At 43.5% G+C, this 26,441-nt stretch overlaps 1 protein-coding gene and 1 long non-coding RNA gene across 7 annotated transcripts in view; one reads left to right on the plus strand and one right to left on the minus strand.

Moving 5' to 3' along the window:
- Positions 1–446: 446 nt before the first annotated feature.
- Positions 447–26,441, minus strand: part of IL1RL2 (interleukin 1 receptor like 2) — a 54,185-nt gene continuing 28,190 nt past the window's right edge. Inside the window, exons 7-13 of the mRNA XM_067704062.1 lie at positions 21,074–21,203; positions 20,163–20,299; positions 16,283–16,426; positions 9,343–9,504; positions 4,644–7,736; positions 4,189–4,367; positions 447–2,803 (exon numbers count right to left, since the gene is read on the minus strand). Coding sequence (XP_067560163.1) covers positions 7,318–7,736; positions 9,343–9,504; positions 16,283–16,426; positions 20,163–20,299; positions 21,074–21,203 — 992 coding nt within the window. The 3' untranslated portion in view covers positions 447–2,803; positions 4,189–4,367; positions 4,644–7,317. The remainder of the gene's footprint in view (positions 2,804–4,188; positions 4,368–4,643; positions 7,737–9,342; positions 9,505–16,282; positions 16,427–20,162; positions 20,300–21,073; positions 21,204–26,441) is intronic.
- Positions 2,790–11,656, plus strand: LOC137205851 (uncharacterized). Of its 6 annotated transcripts, XR_010934328.1 has the most exons (6): positions 2,790–2,979; positions 5,159–5,273; positions 5,911–6,847; positions 7,451–7,546; positions 7,654–7,853; positions 11,391–11,656. It is a non-coding gene; the product is annotated as an uncharacterized lncRNA (long non-coding RNA). The 6 variants fall into 6 exon arrangements; XR_010934325.1 differs by having other exon boundaries at positions 7,451–7,853; XR_010934326.1 differs by lacking the exon at positions 5,911–6,847.

Below are 26,441 nucleotides of genomic sequence, written 5' to 3' on the forward strand. Positions count from 1 at the left end.
AAATCAAGAATTAGTTTAAAAATGATAATACATCTATCCAGGGGAATGCTATGCAACCATTAAAAATGGTGTGTGGGGACCATAGTTAATAATCCTGTGTTGTACATTTGAAAGTCGCTAAGAAAGTAGATCTTAAAAGTTCTCATGACAAGAAAAAAAATGGTAACTATGTATGTCGAGGGATGTTAACCAGACTTACTGTGATGATCATTTCACAATATATACAAATATTATATCATTATGTCATACTCCTGAAACTAGCATAATGCTACATGTCAATTATATTTCAACAAAAAAGGATGTAGCTTTATTTTACTGGCTTGTAATTATGTCCATGATATGTTATTATGCTGATATATTCATATTTTATTGGGGAACAATTAGATATGTATTGCAAGATCAAACCCATGTAAATAGCCATATATACACCAAAATGCTAATAAATATTGTTTTTAAAATAATTTCATGTTTTTATGAATTTTTCCAATGAGCAAATAATCAGGAAAAGAAGAAGCTGATTATATTTTGAAAACAAAGGACAACAAAATGCCTTTTTCCCTAGCTAGAAAAGAAAAATGTGTTTCTTTTTTCATAGGCAAATTTGCTCAAGTGTCTGAGAGTTAGTTGTTTTTCTAAAAATCTTTTTAACTACTTTAACGTTCAAGCTTACTTTGGAGAAGATTTCATACGTATCCAAAAATAGAGAAAATAATACGATGGGCCCCCATGAGCCTCATTCATGGCCATCTTGTTTCCTCCATTCTCTAAAGGGCTCCTCCTCTCCCTACACTGAATTATTTTGAGGCAAATCTCAGACATCTTAGTATTTCATCCATAAATGCTTCACTATATCACATCTAAAACACAAGGACTCTTTTGGAAACTTAACAATGCTACTGTTATCGCACCAAAAAATTTAATGGTAATGTTACAGTATCATGAAACACTTAGTGATACTTTTCCTAGGGCATTTCTTACAACTGCATTACCCCTGGGTGATCTCCTCCATCCTTAATTAATTCATTTTTAAAGTGGAGAAAATATAGGATCATTGAGAGTAATAAATGAGAGAGTATATCAAAGAGGTTAGCATAGAGTCTGGCACATTGTAACTGTCCTAAACTAGTAGCAACGGGTGATTTGCGATGTTTTCCACTTTCTCATTCACTAGGCATTTGCACGAATTAGCCCTTATTTTGTGAATTTCCTGTTCATATCCTTTGGCCTTTTTTCTAGGGGGCATTAAGAATGGCAACCTTTATCTTTCATATGCTTGCTCACATTCTTTTTCAGTTTATTCTACACTTTTCTACTTTACTTGTGATTATGTAGTAAAATGTGTCCTTCCTTTCCTTTGGATCCAATCTAACATACAGCTATATTTTTTCAGTGTTTTGTGGTTTCGTGTCTTTTTAATTTGGTTCATATAAACTTTGAGAATCACTCATCAAATGAGCCCTGTAATCTATACTTTCACTAAAAAAGCAAAAATATAATCACTCTCTGAATTCATGAGCTTATATATTTTTTGGTAGAATCAGGTTTTTCTTAAGGTGGAACTACTCTAAATATGTACTCAGTGATATAAGGTAATCTTGGGTTTACCATATTCACAGGAATACCAACTAGCCGTTTTGTCTAGGGCTTGAAGTGCTTTCCACATATTGCATTTAATACGTACCATCCTCTTATCAAGGAAGTATTATTCTCATCTGGATTCTAGGGATGGAACACTGGGCTAACGGAACAGAGAGATTAGCTACCTTGAGCCCAGGTTATCTGCCTCCCAAGCCCCTCGAACACCAGACTATGCCTCCTTCCTCACCTGCAAAGTGAGGAAGGTCCTTAGGGGGCCACCTCACAGAGCTGACGATGAGTCAATAAGTATAAAGCATACAGAAGAGTGTCTGAAATGCTGTGAGCGCTTCATAAATGTTACCCTTCATCTTCGTCATGATTACTGTAGTAACAAAAATAATAAGTGCAAACGAATAGAGTATAAATACTATTAATTATTACAATATAATAATAATAAAAACCAATGTTCACTGAGGTATTGCTAGGCACCAAGAAGCATTTTACTTGCTGGTTATCCTACAAGGTAGGTACTTTTATTATCCCCTCTTTACAGAGGAAGAAACTGAGGCACAGGGTTTGTGACTTGCCTGAGAAGCTAAGAAGTCACCAGTTTAGCAAATGCACTCAGTTAGTAGGTGGTGGAGCTGTGACTGGAATCCAGGCAGGCTGATGGCAGGGCTACCTTTCTGGAACCACCACCTTAGATCCCTGCCTTGTGGGCGTATAATCAGGACCTCTTGTTCCCCGTCACAACTTGTGGACAGATGGCTACAGTCTTGGAAGCCCAAGGATTAGGAACACAGTGACAGATTTAGAAAATGGCACTCTCTCAACGTTTGCCACAGCCTAAAAAGAAGAAGGAGACTCTTAGCCTTAAGGTGGAGACGCCGACAGGCTGCACGCGAGCGCCAGCGAAGAAGAGGATGCGTTCTCGGCCCAGCGATGCAGCCCCTGGCCCAGGGGGTTCCGCGCCGAGGGATGGAGAGCAGCGTCTCGGCCACCAGCAGAGGGCGCAGTGGCGCCGTGGGGAGGACCCACGTGTCGTCTGATGTCTCCAAGTCGGGGGGGGGGTGAACCTCGCTTTTCCTGGGTCTCAAGAGAGGAAATGCTTTTCTCTTTCCCAAGGTTCTTCACCCACGGGGCGACTTTCTTTTCCTCTCCATGTCATCCTGTTACACAGGCAGGAAGTTCTGTTCACTTGGCTGTTGGGAAGACTTCTCCTGCCCTGCGGTCACAAAACAACAAATAAAACGAATTGACCCAGAAGTTAGGCAATCAAAGAAGAGCCGAAATCGCTACTCGATAAAGCCTGTCGATTGAAGAAAGCGGACTATCATTCCTGCGTGGTGACCCGCAGGCTGGGAAGCTGGATCTGTGTTTGTCTAATTACTTTGGAAACACGTAAGTGGGTCATTAAACAATCGAGGGACTGGGCTCCACATTTCGAAAAAATTGAGCAAAACTAAACAGAATAGAACCAATAATAGAACAGAAAATTTTTTCATTCTTTTGTGTGCGTGCGTGTGTTTACTGGGTTGCAATGTAAAACATATCTAATTCTGTAGTTCGCAGTTTAAAAAATGTGAAAGCTGCTGGTAGATGATCCAAGTCCTTCAGCCAAATCCTGGGAATCCAGGCTCTGCAGCCCTGGTCTGTCTTGCACGTGGCTTGGTCTGGGTAGCTGGCCATGTTTGATAGATATTTTGAAAAATCATCCAGCCCCTGCCCAAGCCTCAGTCCTTATTAATGTTTTTATTTTCCAGAAAGACGCTAAGGGGAGTGACGGCAGAGATGGTGGTGTTTGGGGGGAGGGCGAGTAAATCCCGCTGATACAGCACTAAAAACAGAGGGAAATGGGGGGAAATGGGGGTCAGAGGGCCCGCGGGAACCACAGCACCATCACCATATGAATCTTCCATCCCCAGGGTTTTCCAGGTAAGTTCAGGGACAACATGAATAAATCAATAAAACAGTAGATCCCAGTGATGCAGATTAAGAAATAATACATCCACTGAGTAAGGGGGAACATTTTTTCTTTTGCACATTATCCTCACATTTTTCTATAACTGTAACCACACTTTGGGTTTTGCCAGTTTTTCAGTTGACACCAGCGCCAAGGTATAAATACTTAAATGGTGACCAGCTGGTTACTTAGATGTAATAGAAACAGGTTTTAATTTTCTCAATGGATAAAAAAGAACTTTGATCACTTTCATGAGTGCTCAACAAATACAACTATTATGTATATTTCAAAATTGAGAATGAAATTTTCTTCCTGGTCTGCTGACATTTGCAACAGTTATAGCTTATTATTTCACTGTGGACGCAGAGGGGAAGGGGCACAGGCACAGGCTTCCTGCCCACCGAGACCCCAGGCTCTCACCCCATCCAGCTCTCCTCTGTGGCTGAGCCCAGCTGGGTCTCCAGAATCCCACCCCCAGCCCCTCCTGCAGCAGGAAATTGGAAGCAGGCAGAGAAGATGAGACAGACCGAAACACAGCATGACCCATCCAGCGAAACACTTTAGTGCCGCCTGTTTCAGCCGGTGTGAGTGCACTCTTAACCCCCTTGGCCCCATTTTGGGCCTGAAATCCGAAAAGATGCACTTACGTGTCTTCTGAGGGGGGTGGGAGATGGGGGCTGGGCAGCCTCCTGATAAAGACAAGAAAACCTCCACCCTGTGGTCCAATCATCTGATGGTGTCTCCCGGTGGATTCCCTTTTCTCTTGCTCTCCCTTCTCCTTCGGTAAAAGCTTTTTGGTCCTTGCAGATAAGTGTCAGCTCTGCTCCTAAGAATGGTTAGGCCAGAGCATCAAGGGTGAGCAGTGGCCACTGTCATTAACAAGAGAGCCTCTGACAAAGACCGCTTAGAATGCAAACCCTTCCCCAGCAGTCAAGAGAGGCAGGAAAAACAAAACAGCTGCTTGTCATATTAAAGCAGCTTGCTTACACCCTGCCAAAGTAGAAAAGAGCTAATTTTTGTGTTTTGTCAGAGTTTGAGTCAATGGTTGACCCAAACCAACAGATTATCTAGGAAAAAATAGACACATTACTGAAAAACCTACCTGAATGGATTGGTTTTGTGCCGGCAAACATGCAGATTATGGGTTCCGCACTTCCCTTTACCACTCACAGGCAGGCATTGTGTTGGCTTTCTCGATTTTGTGGATTTGAGTTAAAAAATAGTAATACCAATAAAAGAGCCTTTGGGGAGAGGTGACTCAGGACAAGACCCAGGGCTACAAGGTCTGCTTTCCCCTTCCTCTCAGAGGAGGAAGAGGACGGGACAAGGGTTCAGTTTCACTACGACAACGTCAGCATCCCTTAGAAGCTGCCTGGGTTCGGCAAGAGAGAAGGGATGGACGCACTCAGAGTTTCCCTCCTTGAAGGGCTCCAGAAGAATTCCTGTTGAGATCTGTGGCTTCCAGCAGTTCAGGCCCAATGTCCTGCCGCTCTGAGAGCCCGGGTCACCACCCGACCCAGCCCGTCACTTATTCCAGATGTTGTGGCTTTGTCGTCTATAGAATAGTCTCTAAAAAAGGAAACCAGGGAGGAATTATCCACTTTCTTAACTTTCCAGACACAGCCCTGGATAAATCAACCACACAAATGAGTGTTGGAGGAAAGTTTATAAACATGAAGCAGGATGGAGAGCTGAGGAAAGGTCAGCGGCCTGGGACACAGCAGGAAGCCTTGTGAGTCAGTGTGCGGGGGGGCATGGGGGATGGCAGGAGGCACGAAGGGACAGGGGCTCCGCTGCCCACCCCCCCCATTAGTCAGACAGTGCCTCGTGGAACCACAGAGCGTGCCAAGCACTTACACGTGTGTATCTGCATCTCAGTCTTTTGGGAAAAGACCAGCCCTTCCTGGACCCTTTAAATGATGTGACTCAGCCTTCACCCTGCCCTTTCTCATGGGCAGACTCACGGCGTTTGAGGTGGGAGACCAAAGGAAGTGGGTTTTGTGGCCAGCTCAGTCATTACAGGAAGGTGAACCAAAAGGTAATGAGGGGCGCAGCATCTGTATTTCACCTTCACTCTGACCTATTCACCTCTCACTGTAACCGAGCAGGACCCCATGGGGCCGTCCCAGGACAGACCTCCCCCGCCATCATATCCTCCGCCGTAGCTCCTCTCTGAAGTACCCAGGTAACAGTATCTGAGGCACATTTCCTCAGTTGTTGTTACAGATGTAAAAAACCTCCCCCTCTCCAACAAATGGAAGATGTGAACCGATGACCGTGAGCACATAGCCCCAGGCCTCCTGGAGCCTAAGGACTGATAATGTTTTGTTCTGTTTTGTTTTTAAATATTTATTTATTTGGACGTTCAGGGTCTTAGTTGCGGCATGTGGATCTAGTTCCCTGATCAGGGCTCGAACCTGGCCCCCCTGCATTGGGAGCACGGAGTCTTAACCACTGGACCACCGGGGAAGTCCCAAGACTGATAGTGTTAACCCCTGTGACACCACCCTGCTACCTTACCATCAGCTAATCAGAGAATTGTGCACAAGCTGATCACAGCCCCTGCCACACCCCTCCCTCACCTGGCTTTTCAAAGTGCTTCGGGAGACTAAAGACGGAGGAGCTGTATGTATACGTATAGCTGATTCACTTTGTTATACAGCAGAAACTAACACAACCTTGTAAAGCAATTATACTCCAATAAAGGTGTTAAAATAAAGAACACCAATCCCATCCATGAGGGCTCCTCGCTCAAGACCTAATCACCTCCCAAGGCCTCACCTCCTAAAGCATGACGTTGGGTGTTAGGATTCCAACATACGAATTTTGCGGACAGGAACGTTCTCACCACAGCAGCCACCTTTGAATGCTGTTGTTGTCAACCACAGAATAAGAGAGTTGGACTATATCTAAGCTCCAACAGTTTGGGTCTTTGAAAGTAATGATAAGAGTTTACAGCTCAATTTTAGTGTCAGAAATCTTTGTGACTTGCTAAATCATAAACTGACCTGTGATGAGAGTGTGCTGGCTAACTGAAAGACGGCTTTTGTTTGCTTGGATTAGAAGTACATCCTCTTGGTGTGGTAACTGCATCTATCATGTGTGGCTCAGAATTCTGGCTGGCGTAGGCCAGCTGGGAAACTAAGTGAGTAATTACTTATTTTGGTCTGACAGGTAGAGTCTTTCAAAGCATGGGGCCCACCAGCAGGGTGATTCACGGGCAATCTCAGTGGCACCAGAGTTGGTCCCCACAGGGGACCCCAAAGTTGCTTCCAGTGCCAAGGTGCTCAGACTGCGGGGTCACAGGTATTTATTTGCATTTGAGGAGTGAGGGGCTCAGAGACACAGCAAATATTCCCTGAGGACAAGGGCCTTGCACAACTGGTCAGGCATGAAGAGTGAGGGCCATTACCTTTGCCAGCCCTACCCAAGCCCACACTGCCCTCCTGTATCCTGGCTACCCAGCCCCACCAGGGCCACACCACATGCCAAACCACCTGACATCTGAACTGTCGCTCTACAACCCTCCACGTCCCATCCCCAGGGGCTCAAACGCTAATGCTCCAGGCTCATCAGTGTTCAAGAGTGTTCAGCGCCAGTCAGTGAACGAGGGCTTCGGGAGAGGTAATGTCTTTCCCTAAAGAAGTAGCTCTGACCAAAATGAGCAAATAAACACAGTCCTTTCCACGAGTACCAACCGTAAGCCTCAAGCGAATGGCCCAAATGCAATGCATCCTAATTTAAGTGTGAGCCACCACATGACAACCAACTCTCCATCACGGGGTGATGAACCCCACGTTGGCCTCCCGCTTGCTGTCCATGAGGTCGAAGGGCGTGTGCTTTAGCAGCTGGACGGGAGGAGAAGGTGGCCACCTTTTGGGTGGCATGTGATACCTCACTTTTTTCCAGAACTTGGTCTTCGCACACTGTGACTGCTCTGTGAAGTCCCCACTCCACTGGATGGCCCCATGCTTCTGTTTGATGTACTGAATGGACTCTGGCAAGGTTGTATAGTCCTTGACCTTCTCCAGTTCAATCAGAATGACCTTTATCCCATCCTGGATGAGAACATTGTAGACTGCAATTTGTTCTTCTGACATGTTCCTTAATAGGTCAAGGCTCAGCGCTTCGGGAACTATGATGATGATCAGTCTTCTGCACAGCTTAATATTTTCATCAGTGACATCGACCACAGCTGGAAATAAAGAAAGAAGATGCAGGACATCTCATGATGAAAAGAGCCACAGACCATGCACTACTCAGAACAAGGATCTTATCATGTCTAACTTTGTATCTCCAAACTCAGCTAAAGGTTTGGTATATATTAGAGGATAAATACTTTTTAAAAAGCAACAGACTTTTAAAGGATAGGACACATGTAGTTAGCTCAAATGTTGTACTAATCTTTATTTGTGTTTTCCTCTTGTGCTTCATAGCTATTTAAATGACCAGGGCTTAAAAGACTAACTTGAAACCACATAACATATCCTAATGATTTCTTGGGAAGGGGAGGGGAAAGTTCTTGAAATATCCAACTACGGATAAAACTTGGTCTTTTTTCAAAACAAAGGCCAAGTTTTATATCCTCCTTATGCTTAGGATATAAGAATAGACTGTAACCACCCCAAGAGCACTTCCTTCTTCTCTTTGGTTTATTTTAATATTCCTAGTGCCTACAACATTACCTGGCACATAGCAGATGCTCAATAAATATTTGTTGAAGAAGTGAATGAATGAATAAATATTGATACGCTTATGAAATGAGAGCTCTTCTGCAGGTTTATAACAAGCACTGGATCACATTTTCATTTCCTCATGGAGGATGATTTCATAACTTGAAAAGATGTGATAAGCTATGGATAGGAGCAGCCTACAAATCCAAAGTTCTTAGAAACCTTTTAAAATGACCCAGAACAGGCCACTAGGTAGTAATCTTGGTTTCCTGGTGATATTTCAAATATCAGCTGTTTACTGTATCGCCGTCTAAGAAAGAGAAGGTATAGGATAAGAGGGATGTTTTCATCTGTTGAGTATCTGATATGTGCTAAGCTCCATACTGGTCCCTACTCAGGTTTTACCTCATTTAATTCTCTCAACTGAGTCAGGGAAGCATTCTCAACCCCATTTGACAGATGGGACAACTGAGGTTCAGTGATGTTAACTGCATTTCCCAAAGCTACTCTCCTATTAAAAGGGGGAAATAAATAACTTCTATTTTATTTAGGTAGGGCAGGGCTGGAGAGAGTTGAAGTTTATAAAACCAGCCTTAAACATGAGCTCTTTTACAAATTCAACTTGACAGAAAATACTCAGCGGTTAGTCTCAAGGGTGTGACAGCAAATGACCAGTTGTCCCTTTTTCGTCTCTTGGCCAAGGCTGTGTATGTCATCATCCAGCGGTTCATACAAATGGGTCAACCACCTCCTTACCCAAAGTGAAAGTCACATGATTTCAACCAGGAATCCCCGTTATCCTGTTGTAGGGATGAGCCTAATGAGAGAAGAGAGCCTGGTCTTACCTCCTCAGCTCTGGGGCTGTGGGCAGGGGAGTGAAAGGCTCCCTGTGGTTCTGTGGGAAAGGCAAGCATAGCTCCTTCTGTCTGTAAAGTCAAAAACAGAGAGGTTCCTTTCCTTTTTTTTTTTGGCTGCATTGCAGCATGCGGGATATTAGTTCCCCGACCAGGGATCAAACCTGTGCCCTCTGCCGTGGAAGCACGTAGTCCTAACCACTGGACCAGCAGGGAATTTCAGTTCCTTTCTATTTTATTCATTTCTTATTTTTATACCTCATTTAAAACATACCTTGTCCAGGAAAGTCATCCCTGCCAAATATAAATAACTTGTATCCACACTGCCTCTCCAGCACCTCGGGGAGAATCTTCAGCACCAGAGTGTCCACATCATGGCTGTGGCTTTCTCTTTGAGGCTTGGGGTACAAGACGTATGCATCATACAGCTTCCCATCTGAAAAGGAAATGGGACAAGCTCGTGAAATTATTCCTACCAAATTATGTGCACAAAGTGAACATCTGAGTTGCTATCATGGTGTCTTTTTCCTTGGGTTCAATGACTTCCGGGTGCCTCGTTGGCTGACTCATTGCCAAGCACTGCATCTCATTCTTTCAACACTTTAAATTTTCACTCCAATCTCTTCTTTCAGGCATAGTTGTTTGAGGATAAGTTGAATGTAATTCATCTTTGTTTCTCTAGAGGTAAGGTGTCTTTTTCCCCTGGCTTCATTCAGAATTTTTTATTCTGTAGTTTGAAAATGATATGCCTAGGTGTAGTTTCGTTTGTTTGTCTTTGGTATTTATCCTAATTGGAGTGCTCTGAGCTTCCTGGATCTGTGGTTTGGTATCTGACATGAATTTGGAGAAATTCTCAGTAATTAGTGTTTGAAATATTTCTGTTCCTCTCTTTCTTCTCCTACTGGTATTCCCATTACATGTATGTTACACTCTTTGTAGTTGTCTCACAGTCATTGGATATTTTGTTCTGTTTTTTTATTTTTTCCAGTCTTTGCTTTTCAGTTTTGGAGGTTTCTACTGAGGTATCCTCAAGCCCAGAGATTCTTTTCTTAGCAGTGTCTGGTCTAGTAATAAGCCCATCAGAAGCATTCTTCATTTTTGTTTGTTTTCTGCTAGCATTTCTTTTTGGTTATTTCTTACTATTCCCATCTGTTTACATTGCCCATCTGTTCTTGCATGCTGTCTACTTTATCCTTTAGAGTCCTAAGCATAGTAATCATAGTTGTTTTAAATTCACAGTATGATAATTCCAACATCCCCACCATATCTAGTTCTAATGCTTGCTCTGTCTCTTCAAATTGTGGGGGGGTTTTGTCCTCTAATAGGCCTTATAGTTTTTCTTGATAGCTGGATGTGATCTACCAGGTAAAAGGAATTGCTCTAAGTAGGTCTTTAGCAACATGTGGTGAGGAATGGAAAGAGGGGAAGTATTCTCTAGTCCTATGATTAGATCTCAGTCTTTTAGTGAGCCTATGCCTCTGGACTATGAAATTCACAAATGTTTCTCAGTGTTTTCTCCGCCCTTAGGTTGGGCAGGATGGCTAGAGAGGGCTGGAGTTTGTTATTTCCCTTTGCTCAGGCCAGTCAGGCCCCTGATAAAACCCCAGCAGGTTAGGCTCTCATTAACTAGTGTATCCCGAGGGCAGTCCTTGTTAAGAACAGAATGCTCTGGTGTCTTTTCCCCTCTCCCTCTCCCCTTTCCCCTCTCCCTGCTGGAAGCACATAAAGGAATTTTTCTCTGATATTTACCATCAGAGCTTGGTCAGGCTCCTGGAAGTAAAACTCACGAAAGTGTGAGGGCCCCTTTATGATTGGGTCCCTGAAGAGGGTTCCCAGACCCAATTGCAATATGTGTGTGTGGAGGTTTCCCCACACCAACAAGCAATTCTTGGATGCCAGCAGGGTGTCTAAGAATTCAACTCCATTCTGACACTTTCTACCCAGAGATAGAATCAGATTGCACAGGGAAAGGGCTCAGTCCCACAAGATCACATTCCACTTGAGACGCCCAGTTGTTACCTGTGCTTCTGACCAAGGCGCTCCAAACTGGAGGTTCCAACGACTCCCCCCGACCCACCCCAATGTAAGCAGCTCCTTGAAGGAAGCAGCTCTTTGCAGGAGGCCCTTTTGTCCTGTCGCTCTAGCAAAGCTATATTTTAACTTAACCTTTACGGCAGGTGCCTCCATGCTTAACTAACCTCTGGCCAAAGCACACCTTTCGACTCTTTTGATCACACAAGGCCTCGCCTAACCTGTTGATTCTTTTCTTAGAAGTAGAAATGAAGAATAAATAATTAACAGATGACTACATCTCTTCCCCAGCTTCCCCTTCAGTAATCTCACAAGCAGACTGTGTGCACAAGATAGCATCTAAAGAAAGATCATGAGGAGTCAACAAGCCTGCAAGCAGTGGGAGATGGTGAAGAATCTGACCCCCTTTCTCAGTGATTAACTGAGATTATTTCCCCTTTTCCCTTTAACACTTTCATGGCCACGCAGAATCTTTGGAGTTGGTTCTGGGACACCAGTCCTCCTTCTCCCCTGGTTGCCGGCCTCCTGAATAAAGCAACATTTCCTTTTCTACCCAACCCTTGTCTCTCGAGTATTGGCTTTCGAGCGAGTTTGGTAACACTAATTCAGGATACCAGGAGCGAGTCCAGGGTGTTACCTGTACTCCGGACCAATTGGCTATAAACCAGATTCCCACGACCCCCTCCTTGGGTTCGATTAATTTGCTAGAACAGACTCAGAGAAACATGTTACTTACTAGACCACTGACTTATTATATAAGGATTTTAAAGGGTATGAAATCAACAGCCAGATGAGGAGATGTACAGGGCAACGGATGGAGAAGGGGATAGAGCATCCACGCCCTCTCTGGGGGGCACCACTCTCCCCAAACTCTACCTGCTCACCAGCCCAGAAGTTCTCCAGAGCCTGTCCTTCCAGGTTTTATGGAGGCTTCATTACACAGGCTCGATTGATTAAATGAGGAGAAGGAAGCTTCACAAAGCTCATCCCTGATTCATCCTGTGCAGCTGTGTCAGATGGTAGTTTCCAAAAATAGCCCCAGCAGTATTTCCAGTCCCATATGTTCTCTCTGCACTTTGCCACACCCCACAGAGAGGCAGCATCTGTTTCGCCTTCCTTAGAATTGGGTAAGACTCTGCGGCTGCCTTGACAAGTGAACAAGGTAGAATTGATACTAGAAATTCAGGGTCTGAGTCATCAAAAAAATAATGGCTTCTACCTAGCTCTGCTGTTCTTGAAACACTAGCCCTTGGAAGCCGTCGCATGCTGTGAGGAAGCCCAGTGTAGTAGCCCCCATTGAGCGATTACTTGGAGAGGAGCCCAGGCCACCAGTCAACAGCCCAAATCAGCTGCTTGTCTTCCAGCTGAAGCCCCAGGCATCACGGGGCTGAGAAAGGCCACCTCCGCTTTGCCCGTCCGCACCCCTGACCCACAGAATCTATAAGCAAAATAAGTGGTGGTTTTATGCCGTAAAGTTTTGAGGTAATTTGATTCCCAGCCACAGTAACTGGGCCGGGATTGGGGAAATAACAATGAATAGCAACAAATAACAATGAGGGGGACCACTCCCCGCAACTGTCTACATCATCAAGAAAATTACAGAGACACAGACCTACTAGTGAGTTTCCTAAGGAAAGTGGGCCCTGCTCTCTCTGTGGAATGGTGGGGAAACAGGGCACCCAGGTTCTGGTGAAGTCCCTTTCATTTTCTAAGGAGATTCATCCCTACTTTTGATGTTAAAGCATCTGTGTACACCCTCATTGGCTGTTGGCAAAAATAGTCATTTGTTTGCACAACTTAATGTTTATGAAAGTTGCCTAAAGATGATTTGATTCCCTACTTCTCTCAATACGATGTTGTTAAATTTTAAACCTGATCAAACTGGTCCCGTGGAAAAATCAGACGGAATCAATTTGACCTTCAGGTAAGCGCGCTAACTGAATTGCATGAGTTTTTGGCATTTTTGCCCTAGCATGAAGACACTGGAGAAAAGGCACATTAAACAAGCTTTTACATTTACCATAGGAATTTTGTTGCAAGCAAAGTTCATTACATCACATGCTTTAAAAACAAGATCTCACTACAAAACAATTTTCCTGAGGAATTGGCCCAGAAAAAGCCATGTGCTCTCCTGAGCGAATGAAAAGTTTGTATAAACAGTGCCATGAACCTTGTCATGGCTTTGCCTTCACTTTTAAAGCAAGAGCATCTTTAAAAACCATCCAAGGTGGGTCATTAACTGTCCCCTGCCCTGCTTATGTTATCATTCTACCCTTTGTTCACTGTACCTGTTTTGTTTTTGTTTTTAATTTATTTTATTTTTGGCTGCGTTGGGTCTTCGTTGCTGTGCGCAGGCTTTTCTCTAGTTGCGGCGAGCGGGGGGCTACTCTTTGCTGTGTTGCGCGGGCTTCTCATTGCGGTGGCTTCTCTTGTTGCCAAGCATGGGCTCTAGGCACATGGGCTTCAGTAGCTGTGGCTCACGGGCTCAGTTGCTATGCGGCATGTGGGATCTTCCTGGACCAGGGCTCGAACCCGTGTCCCCTGCATTGGCAGGAGGATTCCCAACCACTGAGCCACCAGGGAAGCCCTTGTTTTTGTTTTTAATCATCTGTTCTACAGGTGCATTCCCCACAAACCCATTTGGAATAAGGTGAGGCATAGACACATCTCTCACGTAGATTTGTAAACGAATCCTTAGATTCGTGTACACACATGCACACGTGGGATAAGAATTTTTAAACTCCCTCCTGTGAGTTAACAGACAATACACAGAGCTCCTGGACTTAGCCAGGCCTGTCCATGACTCAATAAAACTGTGAGTTATACACACCTCACTATTAATCACAGCTGCGGCTTGACGAATCTGGTTGGAATAAACAACTTATCACGAGAAGGACACATGTTCTCTCTCTCCCTCACTTGTATTTGTTGTCCATTACTCCACATGTTCTCAACTAACCAGAAAATATCCTCAAGGGACACAAAACTGGAAACAGCATCTGGGACTCATCTCAAGGTCTCATCACTAACTCACTGTTGAAGTCACACTCAAAGAGGACTCACAGTGCAGTTCTCAGAGCCTGAGCTGGAGGAAATTTAATCACCAAGCGTGCGTGTACTTTTCTGACTTAAAAGGAAGAAGACCGCTGGCTGACTGTAGGTTCCCATCTCCAAATCCTCAGCCCGCCGGTACCAAATCTGGGCAGCAGCCCAGTCTGAGCAGAGGGTGGGGCTCCCTGAGTCAATCAACTGCCCAGCTTCCCCTGCTCAGGGTGAGGCACAATTCCTTTTTTCTCTTCCTGCTACACTTGACCTCACTCGTGGCGGTTTCACCACACACTCGGCATTCACGCTCCGGGGATCCCGGTAGGTCAGGGAGGGAGTTCCGGGGACAACACTGAACCCACGCAGTCCCTTGTCAGTCAACAAACAAAGCGTCTCTGTGTCAGAAAAGACAAGCAGCCGTGCTGCCCTGAGGTGTCTTCTCACACAGATGCAGGAGGACCACAGGCAGAGGTGGGCTTACGCAGAGTAGGCGCTACAAGGGCCAGGGCCCAGCTCAGCGCCCGCAACGCTGAAAGAGCTTCAGGCTGCATTGGACATGCAACGCCGATTTCCACAAGTGAATTGTGCCGTCAAAGAAACAAAAACAAAACCGGAGTCTGGTTCCTTCCAGGTTGCTCAAGGGCCGCCAATTCTGAATTCTGAAATTTAACTTAAACTCCAAGTTAGGGTACTTACGGTTTATCAAACATGTGGACAGACACGTGGTTTTATATGCCAAGCAGGCACTCAGTATGACTACCACCCTTCTGTGTAATAGGGATTCCTAAAACGCGCTGGGACCCACCCCACCTCCTTGAGTTCCCAGCAACACTGCAAGTCTATGGACTTGAAAGGGACGCGTTTGTGTATCTCCGTGCAGGAAAGCCTCACGGACCTCTCTCAGCCATGTGTGACTTTTTTATCCAGTTAGGACACGTTAAAGCAGACGCATTACTTTTGTGCGAGGCCTTGACTGATCACATCTATTCTGAGATACAAAGAAAATAGCACAGAGTTAAAAGCACAGTGATGGGGGGCTTCCCTGGTGGCGCAGTGGTGGAGAGTCCGCCTGCCGATGCAGGGGACGCAGGTTCGTGCCCCGGTCCGGGAAGATCCCACATGCCGCGGAGCGGCTGGGCCCGTGAGCCATGGCCGCTGAGCCTGTGCGTCCGGAGCCTGTGCTCCGTAACGGGAGAGGCCATAGCAGTGAGAGGCCCGCGTACCGCAAAAAAAAAAAAAAAAAAAAAAAAAAGCAGCACAGTGATGGGAAATGCCGGATCCTCAGATTCGGGACCACACGGGCACTTCTCCGGTGACTAGTGCCGGCAGGACGCGGCTCCCCACGCCAAAGTGAACCCCCTGGCAGAGCAGCAGGGGCAGGTTGCCTGGACCTTCAGACATGGGAGCCCCCTGCACCTCAGGACCCTCAGTGCTTTCCTGAGCTTCAACTCTGCTATTCCTACAGGACTCTGTGAGGCAGGCTCTGATCATGGTCCCCTCCCCTCCTCTCCCCTCCCCTCCCCTTCCCTTCCCTCCCCTCCCCTTCCCTCCCCTCCCCTCCTCTTCCCTTCCTCCCTCCCTCCCTCCTTTCCACCTATACCTAAGAAAGAGAAGAGAATTAAATACCTAAATCACACAGGGAGTAAGTGGAGAACTCAAATTCAAACCCAGGTCTGTCTCTCTCCAAACCTGAAAGTTGGAGATAAATCTTTTTGGGCCCCCAGCCCAGGCCCAGAAGGAGCTGCAAACACAGGCAACTCCTTGCTCTCTGTGACATAAATTCTGCATGCACGTGTGCTGTGTTGAAAACGTACCGTGGACAGAGCCCACGCTGCTCCAAGAGAAATTTTTGTCTTTTGCCTACACCAGTGGACGTGAGAACCTTCCTAAAACAGTTGCACTGGGAGCCAGAAGACGATCTGCCAGGTCACTCCTAGCTTGCAAGGCTTACGCGATTGTACAGTGCTGGTGGCTACGGGCAAATCCTTTCTCTAAAGTACGAGAAGCCCCAGGGAGATGCTCTCCTCTAAAGTTGCCGACAACATGAAAGGCAAGCTAGTAAAGATGGTCAAGTATATTTACAACCGTTATGCGGATGAGCAGATTCCAGGACGATGCACGTTTCAATGGCTACTCACCTTCTATGGGCCCTGCAGAATGCAAGGCACTTCGATACCAAAGTACAACGTCGATCTTAAAAACGTTGTAGATACACACTGCAGACACCGCCACGCTGGTGAAAACAAGAAGCCCTCCTATCAAGTAAGCGCGAAAATCTGGAACTACAAATGACAGCAAAAAAAAAAAAAAAAAAAAAAAACCCCAATAAATAATAAAATAATAATACTACAAAGAGTCAATTATACACTTAACTTACACAAGTCCCATTACATACGCCAAATGGGTATTAGATGGCAGAGAGGGGAACACTTAATTATTCCTTTACAGTTAAGTAATAGGTATGGGGGGGTAGAATAATTTGGCCTTGACCTTGAATTTGGGGAAGAAAATGTGCTCTTGGGAATCTGGAGAGGGAAATTCTGCAGACCCCCAGCTCCAGACGGTGGATGTGGCATGGCTCTGACCACAGGAAGACTGCTCACCTATCAAAGCACACATGGCCAGGTCCTCCTTACTCAACACTAGACTCTCCATAGGTGGAGCCTGAGAACCTTTACTGGGAAAGTTCCCCAGGTGGTTCTGTTGCATGTTCTTGATTATACTACTGTTATAACCGCCTTCCCAGTTACTCAAACTTGAGCAGCAGGACCCCTGTCATAAATAAAGAACCTTCAGTTGCCTCCCTTGGAAGCCATCTCCGTGGCTTCATAAGACTGGCCGAGAGCCAGACTCCCACTTCATCCCCTCTGGGCCAGCAGAGGCCAGGCTGGGCCCCTGTCTGCAAGACATGGTCTCAGGAAGGGCGTTTACACCCTGCTCTCTTTTGTGAGCACATTGCCAAGCAATTAAAGCAAAAGCAGTGGGCAAGAGATGACCAAGGAGAAGAACCAGTTTCTCTGCGACTCCAAGTCCCCTCAAAGCATGCTCCTACCTATCTGAAAAGAGGGACAGCACAGCTTTCTGCCTCCCCACAGCCCAGAGCGCTGCTGTCAAAGAAGGAGGCTCTAGGAAGGAGAGAACTAGAAAAGAGGAAGTGGGAAAGGGGAAGAGAAATCCTCCCCATTCTTAGAATCCACCGCACATCCACCACTTCCTTCATTGGCCCCCTCCCTGGTCCTCCGGTCCCCACTGGAAAGTGCGTGTGTGTAGGAGGGTGGGCGGGAGGGGGGAGGGGAGCTTACTAAAGAGCTGATCACAACCTGCCCTAGGCCACACCACGTTGCAAACATTTTGCAAAGAAATCTCTATGCGTGCTTGTATGTCTTCAAATACATGGCATGATAAAGCACAATAACTAAAAACACACTCTGTGTCCCCCAAATTAATCCATTGACTAAGTCGCAGCATAGCCAAGTGGATCTGCTCTGCACGCTGATGCCCATTTGGTCCTGACCGTGTGTTTGAACCTCTAGCTTCTATCTGTTGGATGGAATCACCTCCTCCCACTGCCACCTCCCACTTCTATGCTTTTTACCAGCTCTTGGAGCAACGGTGCCACCTCTCCCCTCGGGAAGACCTGTGTCTGGGGACCTTTACTGTACACATCGGGGATCTTGGCATTACAAATGGTCATGATAAAAAGACCATGGCCACAATATTCATGAGATTCAAAAAGCCTCTGGTAAGTAAACAGGAGCGTTGGCCTGAAATTCTTGGGTTGATCATTCGCTGCATTCAGGAGTGTCGACACCCTCTGCTCTATAATTGAGCTAAAAGACAATGAAATTCCAAACAGGAAGTTAATGAATAAGTTCAAAGGAAGTATTGGCTTTGAAACGGAAATAAATGGAAAACTCTCTGTTGAGACATCAGGTGTCCTATTGAAGCCCCTATTTAAGGGGGTATTTACCTCTTGGGTCCACATGGCTACCACCAGCCTTAAACTGAGATGGTAGCTGAGAACAAGTGATTAAAGGAAATTCATAGAAGAGCACACCCAACCCAAACAACTCTCTAGAGAGCCTGCTTCCGATAATCCAAATATGATTCACATCTGAAGATGTCTTCAACAAAAATCAGGAAGTCCAATGGAGAAGTTGTAACCTTACTTCAGGTCCCAAGGAAACCAACAAGAGGCTTGGATTTTTTTTTTTTTTTTTTTTTTTTGTGGTATGCGGGCCTCTCACTGTTGTGGCCTCTCCCGTTGCAGAGCACAGCCTCCGGACGCGCAGGCTCAGCGGCCATGGCTCACAGGCCCAGCTGCTCTGAGGCATGTGGGATCTTCCCGGACTGGGGCACGAACCCGGGTCCCCTGCATCGGCAGGTGGACTCTCAACCACTGCGCCACCAGGGAAGCCCAAGAGGCTTGGATTTAAGAGGGTTTGTTCCTAAGAATTTAGGGAAAACAAAACAGAGTGCACATGTCCAAATATACATTGCATGTGAGATATGAAATAAGTGTTGATAGGAACAAAGATGAATTTAGTAAGTGTAGGTTTCCTAACTAACCTAAAACAAAGGAGATTAAGGACATGTCCCCTCTCCTGTACGATCAGCAGGTGTTAATTGATAACATCATTAGTTGCTCTGAGCCTGGACTTTGCCTCAGAATCCTTCTGAACACAGTGCTTCCACGTGGTTATTACCTATAAGGCAGTATTGACATAGAAATTGACACTGGTCTTCCTCAGTCTAGGTTGGGGCAGACTTCAGTTATAACCACTTCAGGTCTTGTGCAATTTTCAAGGCTTCCCACAATCAGGTTCCCCTCTTTTCTCTGGTGTGGACCCTGAGGCACTCGCTCCAGCAATTTTACTCCTAATGATGTATCACAAAGGAATGCTTCTACATAAGCACCAGGACCAACACACAAGAATTTCCATAGCATCATGATTTGTTAACAGTCCCAAACTGGAAACAACTCAAATGACCACATAGTTACAGTAGAATGGATACACTGTAACCTAGTTATTCAATGGAACAGGATTCAGCACTGAAAATGAATGAACTTCTGCTACACGCTACATCACCGTTGCCTCAGTGAACCCTGTAAACCTAAGAAGAGAAGCAACACATCAAAGAAAACCTACTATGTAACTCTCTTTATAGAAAGTTCAAAATCTGTCCAGTAAGCAGTTGGAAATGCAGAGGTGCCACATGGGAAGGGAAAATGTCATTGGAGATGTGGAATTTGTTTCACACACACAGGGATGACAGTTGAAACCATGAGGAAAAGGGATAATATCAGAGAGGAGTGTATAGAAAGAGTGGCTCTGAGGATAGAATCACCCAGATGTACCATAGAGGGAGATGGGATGCACATGACTGATTGGGGGAAAGTGATCCCAAACGACTTTCTATGACCTTTCCCGATACATTTAAGAATTGAAAGTTTTTCTCGAGATTATGATTTCATCCTCCACTATTTACTCTCTGGTTCCATCACCTCCAATGGATAATCAACACACTCTGTACAGTGTTAAGTGCACAATCTGTGTACGCACATGGAATTGGAAGCCTTCCTGCTCCAATATCAGAATTCAGCCTCTACAGATAATTTTACAAAGTTACATGATAAAAATATACGTTAGCACTTTATTTTTACATCACATGGTTTATAATAAACAACCTAAAAGCTGAAAATCACAAGTACATGATTATAAAAGTTGAGCAAGCGGGTTTAATAAAGGAATACTTCTGTTTTCTAGAGGTCTGATGCCTAAAATCTCAATGCATATTAATAGGGAGCTTTCTAATGACACTGGAGTGAAGCCACAGCCTGACCCCAAGAACATGATCAGACAGGGTATCAGCTTTTATCTAGATTTCATATTGAGTTTTCCTATTTAATACCATTCTGCTGCCTCACACCAAACATTTAAAGTCACTCCTCTTTCATTTGTGTTTCCTTGCCATCACCTGTAACACTGAGCAGAACGCATCCCACTAGAGTATTACCTGGGAGTTTTAGTATAACGTAAGCTGCAGACACTCCAGCATGGCATGTGAACGGGCGGCCATAATCTTCCATTTTCACTTCTAAGAAGGTTATGTTCACTGTGTAAAACATGTGTCCTTGAGAAACAGTGTAGTTTCTATGAAAGAAGAGCCAGTCATTAATATGTACATGAGTTGTATTTAACCAACATATTTTATAACCTTTTGTCTGGAGAATAAAGTTCGTTCCTGGAGAACACTTGGGGCCATCATTTCACCCTAAATACACCCTGCTGGCTCAATGAGGTGACGGATTGTGTAACACCAAATTTGCATTTTCTTCTGGACGGCGATGCAGAAGTGTAGTCCTTTTAATTAGAGACACCATCCTCAGCCCAAAGGGGCCTTCCCCTATCCCTCTCCACTCATCCTAACCTACCTCCACTGCAAAGCCCAACACAAGTTCTTCTGCCTTTTGGCTTCGTCAGTCTCGTTTCATACCACTCCACTTAAACCACCATAAATTGGGTTTACACCACTCCGTTAGCTAACGATCATGCATCGTCTCTCCCAAGAATCCCCGTGTTGTGGCCATTTTGCTATTTAAGCCTTGAAGGCCCATGGCCTTCCTAAATAGGGATGAGACTCATTGAAAGGAGTAGCGGAGAGAAACCGATCTTGCTGCTTGAAGCCATACTTTGTTGTTTTGCCTCCTCTCTCTGTGATCCACGCAGGATTAATAACGTGAGCATCTTCTCTGAACCAGAGGCTTGACCCCACAGTACTGAAAAGGGCTTTGAAAGCTACAACCAAAAGGAGTGAGGGGAGAGACAGTGAAAGCCACCTCAAATAAAGCAGTACCAGCACCAAAATCATTTAGATGGAGAAATTCTTGCTAGGTTTTAGGGAAGCCAGAAAAGCAAAACACCTACTCGATTCCTTCTTGAATTCGTTTAGATTCCTTGTAGTAAACATCGACCAATGTATTATTGACCTTCCAGCAGCGCGGGTTTGTGTTACCCCATGCGTCTGTTATATTGCAGTCCACGATGAGGGTGGAGCCTGTGCAAGCAAATTCGTAAACACACAATGAAAACACTCCCAAAGTGACCTGCTTAACAAAGGCACCTTGCTTCTGAGCCTTGAATATATTTCAATGACCAAAAATGTCCCCCTGAGGTCAATGTTCATCTACTGTACATTATTCTCTCCTTGGATGGAGAGAACAAGGACACATGATCTTCCAGGATGCCTATTGTACAGAGACAGGAATAAGCTGTCAAACGTCACCAGCTTGAGACCAATTTCCCCACAATATCAGGGGCACACACACTGCTTCTACTCTCAGTAAACTTAGCAAAGTTTACAAAGTATGTCACACACGTATTCTCATTCAGTCTTCTTATCTTTCAGACACTCCTACAAGGCAGAAAAGGGGCAGAGCTATTATCCCCATCTTATAGATGAGAACACTGAGGTTCAGACAGATCAAGTGCTTTGCCCAAGGTCACACCTTAGAGGAAGGAACGAGATGTGACTCTGGTTTCCTAATTCCGAATCCAGTGATATTTCTACTTTAGCATTTGTGACCCCTACCCTTTCTCTCTTCTCTTTATCCTGCCTCCACATGCATTCAAAAATCATATTAAATAAATTTACATTTCATCTTATTTTGCCCCCAAAGCCTAATAAATTCGATCTATTTACTACATGTAAAAAAATTACTGTACTTCTAACAGTCTACTTTAACTTTCTTTACTCTAGGTGGTATTTTTTTTTAATTTGTAAAATATAACACAGTTATGGTAAAAAGTATAGAGTATAAGTGTAAAGTTACTGAATTATTAAAAATCAAATATGCACATCACCTTCACCTCATCAAGAAAATACTATATTGCCAAAACGCCAGAAGCCGCCCACTTGCTGTCCTTATTTTATATTTTATCACTTCCTACTCATGCCTGAAACCTGGCATCCAATGATCGATGTTTAGTTGGTGATGCTCACCCATGCTGTTCCATGACACCGATGCTGTCACCATAGTCCATACAGACAATGGACCATACTAGTTCTTTTTTTTTTTTTTTTAACATCTTTATTGGAGTATAATTGCTTTACACTGTTCTGTTAGTTTCTGCTGCATAACAAAGTGAATCAGCTATATGTATACATATAAACCCATATCCCCTCCCTCTTGCATCTCCCTCCCTCCCACCCTCCCTATCCCACCCCTCTAGGTGGTCACAAAGCACCAAGCTGATCTCCCTGTGCTATGCGGCTGCTTCCCAGTAGCTATCTAGTTTACATTTTGTAGTTTATATATGTCCATGCCACTCTCACTTCTTCCCAGCTAACCCTTCCCCCTCCCTGTGTCCTCAAGTCCATTCTCTATGTCGGCATCTTTATTCCTGTCCTGCCCCTAGGTTCATCAGAACCATTTTTGTTTTGGATTCCATATATATGTGTTAGCACACCGTATTTGTTTTTCTTTATCTGACTTACTTCACTCTGTATGACAGACTCTAGGTCCATCTACCTCACTACAAATAACTTAATTTCATTTCTTTTTATGCCTGAGTAATATTTCATTGTGTATATGTGCCACATCTTCTTTATCCATTCATCTGTCGATGGACACTTAGGTGGCTTCCATGTCCTGGCTATTGTAAATGCAGCAAACATTTGGTGCATGTATCTTTTAGAATTATGGTTTTCTCAGGGTATATGCCCAGTAGTGGGATTGCTGGGTCATATGGTAGTTCCATTTTTAGTTTTCTAAGGAACCTCCATACTGTTCTTCATAGTGGCTGTATCAATTTACATTCCCACCAACAGTGCAGGAGGTTTCCCTTTTCTCCACACCCTCTCCAGCATTTATTGTTTGTAGAATTTTTGTTGATGGCCATTCTGACCGGTGTGAGGTGATACCTCATTGTGGTTTTCATTTGCCTTTCTCTAATGATTAGTGATGTTGAGCATCCTTTCATGTGATTGTTGACAATCTGCATATCTTCTTTGGAGAAATGTCTGTTTAGGTCTTCTGTCCATTTTTGTATTGGGTTGTTTGATTTTTTGATATTGAGCTGCATGAGCTCCTTGTATATTTTGGAGATTAATCCTTTGTCAATTGCTTTGTTTGCAAATATTTTCTCCCATTTTGAGGGTTGTCATTTCATCTTGTTTATGGTTCCCTTTGCTGTGCAAACCTTTTAAGTTTCATTAGGTCCCATTTATTATTATTATTTTTTTAATTTCCATTACTCTAGGGGGAAGGTCAAAAAGGATCTTGCTGTGATTTACATCATAGAATGTTCTACCCATGTTTTCCTCTAAGAGTTTGATAGTGTCTGGCCTTACATTTAGGTCTTTAATCCATTTTGAGTTTATTTTTGTGTATGGTGTTAGGAAGTATTCTAATTTCATTCTTTTACATGTAGCCGTCCAGTTTTCCCAGCACCACTTACTGAAGAGGCTGTATTTTCTCCATTGTATATTCTTCCCTCCTTTGACAAAGATAAGGTAACCATATGTGTGTGGGTTTATCTCTAGGCATTCTATCTTGTACCATTGATCTATATTTCTATTTTTGTGCCAGTACCATACTGTCTTGGTTACTGTAGCTTTGTAGTATAGTCTGAAGTCAGGGAGCCTGATTCCTCCCACTCCGTTTTTCTTTCTCAAGATCGCTTTGGCTATTTGGGGTCTCTTTGTTTTCATACAAACTGTGAAAAAATTTTTTTTCTAGTTCCGTGAAAAATGCCATTGGTAGTTTGAGAGGGATTACACTAAATCTGTAGATTGCTTAGGGTAATACAGTCATTTTCACAATATTAATTCTTCCAATCCAAGAACACGGTATATCTCTCCATCTGTTTGTATTGTCTTTAATTTTTTTCATCAGTGTTGTAGTTTTCTGCATACAGATCTTTTGTCTCCTTAGCTAGGTTTATTCCTGGGTATTTTATGCTTTTTGTTGAAGTGGTGATTGGGAGTGTTTCCTTAATTTCTCTTTAAGATTTTTCATTTTTAGTGTATAGGAATGCAAGAGATTTCTGTGCATTAATTTTTTATCCTGCAATTTTACCAAATTCATTGATTAGCTCTAGTAGTTTTCTGGTAGCATCTTTAGGATTCTCTATGTATAGTATCATGTCATCTGCAAACAGTGACAGTTTTACTTCTTCTTTTCCAATCTGTATTCCTTTTATTTCTTCTTCTTCTCTGATTGCTGTGGCTAAAACTTCCAAAACTATGTTGAATAATAGTGGTGAGAGTGGACATCCTTGTCTTGTTCCTGATCTTAGAGGAAATGGTTTCAGTTTTTCACCATTGAGAACAATGTTGGCTGTGGGTTTGTCATATATGGCCTTTATTATGTTGAGGTAGGTTCCCTCTATGTCCACTTTCTGGAGAGTTTTTATCATAAATGGGTGTTGAATTTTGTCATAAGCTTTTTCTGCAACTGTTGAGATTATCACATGGTTTTTATCCTTCAATTTGTTAATATGGTGTATCACATTGATTGATTTGCATATATTGCAAATCCTTGCATTCCTGGGATAAACCACACTTGGCCATGGTGTATGATACTTTTAATGTGCTGTTGCATTCTGTTTGCTTGTATTTTATTGAGGATTTTTGCATCTATGTTCATCAGTGATATTGGCCTGTAGTTTTCTTTTTTGTGACATCTTTGTCTGGTTTTGTTATCAGTGTGATGGTGGCCTCGTAGAATGAGTTTGGGAGTGTTTCTTCCTCTGCAATTTTTTGGAAGAGGTTGAGAAGAATGGGTGTTAGCTCTTCTCTAAATGTTTGATAGAATTCACCTGTGAAGCTGTCTGGTCCTGGGTTTTGTTTGTTGGAAGATTTTTAATCACAGTTTCAATTTCAGTGCTTGTGATTGGTCTGTTCATTTTTTCTATTTCTTCCTGGTTCAGTCTTGGAATGTTGTACTTTTCTAAGAATTTGTCCATTTCTTCCAGGTTGTCCCTTTTATTAACATATAGTTGCTTGTAGTAGTCTCTCATGATACTTTGTATTTCTTCAGCATCAGATGTTACTATTTTTTCATTTCTAATGCTATTGATTTCAATCTTCTCCCTTTTTTCTTGATGAATCTGGGTAATGGTTTATCAATTTTGTTTATATTCTCAAAGAACCACCTTTTAGTTTTATTGATGTTTGTTATTCTTTTCTTCATTTCTTTTCATTTATTTCTGATCTGATCTTTATGACTTCTTTCATTCTGCTAACCTTGGGTATTTTTTGTTCTTCTTTCTCTAATTGCTTTGGGTGTAAGGTTAGGTTGTTTATTTGAGATCTTTTCTTGTTTCTTGAGGTAGGATTGTAGTGCTATAAACTTCCCTCTTAGAACTGCTTTTGCTGCATCCCATAGGTTTTCTGTCGTCATGTTTTCACTGTCATTTTTTTCTAGGTATTTTTTGATGTCCTCTTTGATTTCTTCAGTGATCTCTTAGTTATTTAGTAGTGTCTAGTTTAGCCTCCATGTGTTTGTAGTTTTTACAGTTTTTTTCCTGTAATTGATATCTAGTCTCATAGCATTGTCATCGGAAAAGATACTTAATAGTATTTCAATTTTCTTAAGTTTACCAAGGCTTGATTTGGGACCCAAGATATGATCTATCCTGAAGAATGTGCCATGAGCAATTGAGAAGAAAGTGTATTCTGTTGTTTTTGGATGGAAGGTCCTATAAATACCAATTAAGTCCATCTGGTCTAATGTGCATTAAAGTTGTGTTTCCTTATTTATTTTCATTTTGGATGATCCGTCCATTGGTGTAAGTGGGGTGTTAAAGTCCCCTACTATTATTGTGTTACTCTCGATTTCCCCTTTTATGTCTGTTAGCATTTGTCTTATGTATTGAGGTGCTCCTATGTTGGGTGCATAAATATTTACAATTGTTATATATTTTTCTTGGATTGATCCCTTGATCATTATGTAATGTCCTTCTTTGTCTCTTGTAATAGTCTTTATTTTAAAGTCTATTTTTTCTTATATGAGTATTGCTACTTCATCTTTCTCTTGATTTCCATTTGCATGGAATACCTTTTTCCATCCCCTCACTTTCAGTCTGTATGTGTCCCTAGGTCTGAAGTTGGTCTCTTGTAGACAGCATATATACAGGTCTTGTTTTTGTATCCATGCAGATAGTCTGTGTCTTTTGGTTGGAGCATATAAGCCATTTACATTTAAGGTAGGTATTTATATGTATTTTCCTATGACGATTTTCTTAATTGTTTTGGGTTTGTTTTTGTAGATCTTTTCCTTCTCTGTGTTTC

The sequence above is a fragment of the Pseudorca crassidens genome, chromosome 14 (genome assembly GCF_039906515.1).
Source record: "Pseudorca crassidens isolate mPseCra1 chromosome 14, mPseCra1.hap1, whole genome shotgun sequence".
NCBI classification, from domain to species: Eukaryota; Metazoa; Chordata; class Mammalia; order Artiodactyla; family Delphinidae; genus Pseudorca; species Pseudorca crassidens.